This window comes from Drosophila innubila (genome assembly GCF_004354385.1).
Source record: "Drosophila innubila isolate TH190305 chromosome 3L unlocalized genomic scaffold, UK_Dinn_1.0 0_D_3L, whole genome shotgun sequence".
NCBI lineage: Eukaryota > Metazoa > Arthropoda > Insecta > Diptera > Drosophilidae > Drosophila > Drosophila innubila.
The window spans coordinates 5,301,408-5,308,598 of NW_022995376.1; the positions used below are offsets into that span (position 1 = coordinate 5,301,408).

The 7,191-nt window shown below is 35.4% G+C and overlaps 1 protein-coding gene across 1 annotated transcript in view; it reads left to right on the forward strand.

Moving 5' to 3' along the window:
- Nucleotides 1-4,675: 4,675 nt before the first annotated feature.
- LOC117786906 (adenylate cyclase type 6) overlaps nt 4,676-7,191 on the forward strand; it is a 26,781-nt gene continuing 24,265 nt past the window's right edge. The window contains exons 1-2 of the mRNA XM_034625323.1: nt 4,676-4,879; nt 5,705-5,989. Of these exons, the coding sequence (XP_034481214.1) occupies nt 4,676-4,879; nt 5,705-5,989 (489 nt within the window). The remainder of the gene's footprint in view (nt 4,880-5,704; nt 5,990-7,191) is intronic.

Here is a 7,191-nt window from a genome sequence, read left to right on the forward strand (position 1 = left end):
ATATTTATTTGACTGCATGAATACTTAATTCACCCCCGCACATTGAAGAGAGTTGTAAACAAAGAGCAGGAGAATGTGAGTCTGCTGTTTTAGCTAGACATCTGCATAAGTGGGCGCACAATGCGTATGAGTAATAAGTTATGTATTTTCCCGTATACACTGTAACAGCTGCTGTTGTGCGAAGCGATTTGGCTGGATGCTCAAAGCTCTTAGGTAGCCCATGGCCCACTCTCTTTCCCCTTTTTGATTTCAACCCCCGCCAACAGTGCCGAACATTGCGCATACGTCCCGTGGGACAATGTGCATTACAAGCACTTTGATGATAGATGGCCACATTGGATCTAAATGCGTATTACTACCTGAACTTCGAATGTTCTATGCTGTGTTCTCACTGCCAAGGACATCGCGCAACAGTTTCAGCAGCGAGCATATGAATTAATTTCCCTTGCAAATTCGTTTCACGAGCAACACCTTTGCGTCAATGAAATGCAAACAAATAGGAAAAACCAAATTTCAAATTCCAAACCAAACACAAAGATGACGGCGCGTAAACAAGGCCAACACATGGCAGCATAAATATCAGGCAACAACAACTGCTAAAAGTATATGTATGTATGTATAGGAGCTGACTATATATAGAACAGGGAATAGAAGAGTTGAGAGCGAGTTGAGTTCGCTGTTTTCTTTTTTTGTTGCTAAATGCCAGCAGCTGTTTTAGCCCAGTTAATGAATGAATATGCATGAGCCATGACTGTTTGCAGTGTGAACTGTGTGTGGAGAGGCAGAGGGGAAAGGGGTGCAGTTCGAGGGTTGAGAAGTGTCGCTGCGGGTGGTCGTTGTTGCCTCTGATGACTCGCAGCTCCTCTGTCTCCCTCTTCCTCTCCCTCTCTCTCCCTCTCTTGGCCTCATTAATTTCTGCTGTTTAGCTGCTTATCAAATTTGTTTGGTTGCTAATATTATTAATATTTGGCGCGTTCTGTCGATGCTGACAATAAAGTTGTTGCTGTTGCTGTTACTGTTGTTGTTGCTCTTGTTGTTGATATTGTTCGAGCATTGTTTGCGGCAATGTTTACCAGCCCATTAGCGCCATTAATCTAATGAATTGCCATCGAACTGGAATGGCTCAAACACTTCAAGAATAATGCTTACATTAAAGCAACATTCCGTCATAGTAAAGTAACTATTTTTTTTTTGAGTGTACTTTGTCTGACAATGATTAACAAGTTTACTTTGAGTTTTTCCCCCTTTTCTTGAGTTTTTCTCCCTTTTTTTAATCAAAATTTTCAAATTTAATCCTTACTTTCTCCCAAGTCGGGAATAAACATTTTTAAATTTATTTTCAGCTTTTCTCACAATTTGTATCCCTTTTTTTTAACATACTCGTATACTTAAAATTTTTAAATTTTATTTTTGTTTGTCCGCCTTTTCTTGAATTTAAATCTTGATAATTTTATTCTTGATTTTTCTCAGAGTTCTATATTCCTTGCTTGAATTCAAATTTTAAATTTTATTCTAACTTTCTCCCGGTTTTGTTTAATTTAAATTTTAAAATTATTTTCTAACCTATCTCTCACACTTCTTTGGCTAATTAAATCAGTTGACTGATTTCATGATTGTAGCTGTCTTTTAAAGGCTTACACTGAGATTATGCTAAAAAGCTGACAGCTGATTTTGTTGCCAAAGTCAGAGAGTACTGCTGGCTTAAAGCAGCTACCTATAGGCTGGCAACTTCCCGTACTCTAAAAAGGCAGCTCTTAACTTGGCTTAAACACAGCTACTATAAATCCCACCACTCACACTCATCCCTTGCAACTCTTCCACTTGCTTTGAGCCAAGTTTTTCGCTGCAGTCATGCGTGCATTTTGTTGGCTTTTACCTGCTGCCTTTTGGCCAAGGTTCATAAAAATACTTGCTGTCGGAAAACTTCATACGCAGCTGCAGTTCTCTGGAAAAAAATCGTAACAACTCGTTTGCATATTTCATTTGACAACAAATTTAATATTTCCCTCAAGTTTTGCAAGTCAACACTCGGCACTTGGTTTAATTTTCAATGACAGCTTTTGGCATTTAAATCAACAAAAAAATAAATATATAAATAAAATAAACTGTTCTTGCGGGAAAATGCGAGTATATGAATTTTCCATTTGTGGGTCGGAAAATTCGACCTTGTGCGAGTCTCAAGTGCGTGTATTTTATTTTCATATTTTCATATTTACGAATTTATATGCCACGACTTCTATTAAGTAGTTTATATTAGAGACGCATAATTCGCAGCACTTTTAACTTTTAATTGGATAAATATATAAATACATATTGTGGTTTTTCACTGACTAAGTGGCAAACACACACACATATACACTAATAAACACACACACTCACTTTTTGAATGGCATTCCTTTTGGTTTTTGCCGAGCAACGTTTCCCCGCGTGACTAATCTTCAATTTCTCAAGTATTTTCGTAGACAGCGGCATTTTTCTTCCTCTCTTTCTTCACCTCTTCATTCTCAATAATTCTGCTGCTCCCACTGACACTTGTAATATAATATCACCTGGTTTTTAGACTGCTCAGCATGACGTGCCTTCTTATCGTTGTTGTTGTTGTTTTTTTTCTACCTGTTGTTGCTGCTTTTTCTGTTTCTTTCAATTTTTTGCCACTTTTCGATTTTTCGATTTTCTCATTCAATTTGCACTTGTATTTTTTTCTCTGTTTTGTTGGCAACAAAACAATTTGTTTATATATTTATGCCGGCGTTTTACGCCCCACCTCCTCCTTTTGAGGCAGCAAAAACAAAAGCCCAAAATGAAAGCAACGCCTCTGTGCCTGGTCTTAGCCAGGCCTTAAGACTTTGGCCCAGTAATGTTGCCAACAAAAACCCCAGAAAACTTCTCTTGCCTTTGTTATTTGTTGTTGTTGCCAGTGTTGCTGTTGTTGTTGTTGTTGTTGTCTGTGGCACAGTTTACTGTTATGCGCTGCACAGAAGTTATTATAGGAAAAGTTCTTAGACTTTTTTGCACCATTAAACTGAGGCAAATTGCAGCTTATAGTATGTGAGGTTATGTAAGGCAACAGTTGTCCACACTCTCAAGTTGCGGATTAACCAAATGAAATATGTTTGGATTGGAGCAAAAGCTACAACTTCAGATTGTCACTTTGTCCAGTGTGTACACAGCAAATTTATAAGTTCGCGTTAATTAAAACGATGTGCATTTCAGATTTTTCTTTGTTAGCAAATTTAATTTGAAGAGTCTACTTGTATTTTATAATGCACATTTTTAAGTAAAATAATTTTTATTATTTACTTTTTATTAAAAAAAACAATTATTGATTAATAATATTTATACAATACAATATATAATTTTTAGTTTCTCACTGATTTGCATTTTTGATTTGAAAAGTAAATATTTATTCAATATTTATTATATAAACTTAAACTTTTTCAGTGTGTATACAACAAATTTTACAGCGCTAATAAAGTTGATTTACATTGCAGCATTATAATGAAACTTTTCATATCGAATGTAGATAAATATTTATTTTACATTGCTTATCCTAAATTGCATAAGTTAAAGACATTTAAGTAAAATGAATTTTTAATAGCTATAGTCTTACCAGAAAATATTCCGTGTGTAATTAGCTAATTAATTATAACAGCATTTTTGATATTTTATTTACTTATATTCCATACTTATATCCCATACAATTTTTTGTAATGAAAATTTCATATTTATTAAAAAATGCTTATATTTTTTTTCATAGGCTATTTAAATAAATCGAGTTGCGTTTCAGTTTCCATGTAATTTCTAATGAAAACTATTTAAATATTTTATAATTATTTATATATATATTTTTTTACTATTTTCTTTTTAAATTTTTTTGTTTGCTTAAAATTTTATAAATTTTGCTGATTTTTAATTTCTTTGTTTACATAACTTTTGTTATCGACTGAATTAAATTTTAATAAGTAAATAAATCAGAAAAGCTTAAAATTGTTAGGCTATACACTAATTCATCTAGCTTAACCCAAACTTTGTTTCCCTCTCTCTTCTCTCGCTCATTTTGTACCTTCTCCCTTTTCACCTCTAAATTCACTTTGAGTTTGTTTTTTGGTTTTGTTGTTACTTTTAAAGCTGTTGCCAAATCCTTAGTCCGTTACCTGTCGAGTTCCTCTTCAGCATACACTGTTCCCTTCTCCTCTCATCCTCTTTCCTCTTCTTCTGTCTCTCTTCCCTACTCTCCTGTTGTTGTTGTTGTTGTTGCGACCTCGCGTGTCTGACGCGCATTTCGTGAGACTTAAGTGGGCCGAACCCAAGTAGATACGATACGATACGATACGATACGTTACGTTACGTTATGTTACGATACGATACGATACACTGTGATACGATATATTTATTGGCAGCCTAAATTTCATTGCGAGGGCGTTGTTTGTTGTCCCCATTGTTGTTGTTGTTTGTAGAACGTTTTGGCTAAAATCGAATTTATTGTTTTAATGCCAATTCTGTCGCTGTCGCTTTTTCTGTCGAGCCCCAAAAATTGGCAATTTGTTTAGAAATTAGCGCGCTTCTTTAGCATGCAAAATGAAAATCAATTTTCCTACCCTACATTAACAAGAATTTTGTTGTGTGCTCTTTATTTCAGCTTGCAGCTAAAGTTGTGGCTGCCACACGTAGCACAATGAGTGCCACAGGCGGCGGCAGTGTCAGCAACAGCGCTGGCGGAGCAGGCAGTGGAGCAGGCAGCGGAGGCGGAGGCGGAGGCGCCACTCACATCTTTCGCTCGCTGTCGTCGGAGAGTCAGAAACGTGAATGGTCGAAGCGTCTGTCATTGCGTGGCATGCGACATGGCGGTGGCACAGCGGGATTATCCACCAGCAAGGAGGTAAGCAGCTAGAAATCTATTACAATTGTTTCTTTTTCTGTTTTTAGCGCATTGAATATTTTAATTAATTAATACATTAGACATTAATATTGACAAAATTTAAAATACTTCAAAGCTGGTATTTCTTAAATGCTTTACGATTATTTATGTATTTAATTTGTTGTTGTAATTTAATACTTTTATAAGATGTCACGTATGAAAACGTTGGTTTTGACTTTTAAATTTTATTTATATTATTTCTTCCAATATTTTGTTTAACTATCCTATTATTATTATTATTTTTCCAATATTTTGTTTAACTAGCCTTTTTAATTAATACAGTCACTAATAATAGTTTAAGTAAAAAGTTTTTAAGTTTTAAATTTATTAAATTTAATATTATTATTCGTTCTAATGTTTTATTTATTTGTTGCGATTTATTTACGAGTATTAAACTTGTCACTAAAAATATTTAAAAAACTATACTAATTAAATTAAATTAAATATTTTATACATGTAATCTTGATTTAATATTTACTTTAATATCTTAAAATCGTATTTTTTGCTGGAATTTATTTATTAATTGAAATAAAATTTAATCTGTTGCGATTTCTTAAAGCAAAACAAAAATAAAAAATGTAATTAAATTAAAATTTTATTTAAGTCTAGTTTATTTAACGTTTATTACGTTTTTCAACTATTTCATTTAAATGGATTTATTTTTAAATGTATTTTTCTTTAGCAATGCGTTAATTTTACTTTATATTACTTGTATTTTTTTACGTAAATAATTTAAGCTAGTCAACTGGGTAACTAACTTGTTAAACTATATATATATATTTGCAGGAGAGTGGTGCAGTTGGTGGTGCAAGTGGTGCGAGCAAGCACCGAAAGTTCTTCAGCCGATCCGCCTCATTGAAGCAGTCCGGCAGCGCAGGCAGCAGACAAATCTCCATGGAGTTGCATGTACCTGGACACTCATCGGGCTCTGCCTCACCGGCGGGGCAGATGGGGCAGGGGCAACCACAAACACAGCCATCAACGCCAAAGAAATCCAACTGGGAGGTGATCGAACATTTTAATACCAACGCCAAGGGAGGCAAGGCGATGGTGAGCAGCAGCCTGATTGCGGTAAGCATTCACTAGAGAATTCTCTACCTCTTCCTCTCTATCTCTACCTGTCCCTCTGTCTTCACTGTCAATTGATTTGGGACTTGCCGGATTGGCATCAATTAATTTACTTACCTAATGGACAGACCAAAACAGGCAGCTCCAATCGAAAGGCTCCCTCTCTATCTCTCTCTCTCTCTCTCTCACTCCCTCTCTCTCTGGCTCAGCTCTCCTATTTGCGATTTAAATATTTAATTTGATTTGGCCATAAGCAGCGGGAGACCAACAACTTGGTTGCTCAAATTAAAATACAATTTATTGGCCAAAGGTGGGAGTTTAAAAAAAGAGAGAAGGGAGAAAATATATCGAAAGGGGAAGGGATGGAATTGATACAAAAAGGGGGAAGAGAAAGAAAAGGAGAGAGTGAGAAAGAGAAGAGAGAAGGTAAAGTTACAGAGATAATGGAGAATACAATAGGGACGGAGATGAGAGAGAGAAGAAAGAGTATTAAAAGGAGTGGAGAATGGAGTCTAGAAAGTGGTGGCTATTGGAAGAGGCGAAGAAAAGGGTGAACAATTATTAAGAAGAAAGGAGGGAAATGTAAATTTTAGAAAATAGATAGGGAGAATACAATTTAAGATAAGGGAAAAGAAAGAAAGCAAGAGGAAAGGAAGGTAAGAGAGATGGGGAAATGGTTAGGGATTGTAAATAATTGTGAAAAGGGTTAAGGAAAGTAAAACGGAACGACTGTAAAGGGAAGAGAGAAAAGGAGAAAAAGGGAGAGAAAAGAAGAGATAAGGAGAGAAATGGAATGAAAAGGAGAGAAAAGTAGAGAAAGTTAGAGAAAAGGAGAGAAAAGGAGAGAAAAGGAGAGAAAAGAAGAGAAAAGAAGAGATAAGGAGGGATAAGGAAAAAACGGAGAGTAGCGAGGAATAAAGAAGGGAGGAAAGGAGAAAATGAGAAAAGGAGGAATTGAGGAAAGGAGGAAGAGAAGTAAAAGAATGGAATGGAATGAAAAATGGAATGGAAAAAAAGAGAAATAAGGAGAAAAGGAGAGAAAATGAGAAACAAGGAGGGATATGGAAAGAACGGAGAGTAGCGAGGAATAAAGAATAGAGGAAAGGAGGAATGGAGGAAAGGAGGTAAGGAGGAAGAGAAGTAAGAGAATGTAATGGAAAATGGAATGGAAATAAAGAGAAAAGGAAAGAAATGGAGAGAAATGG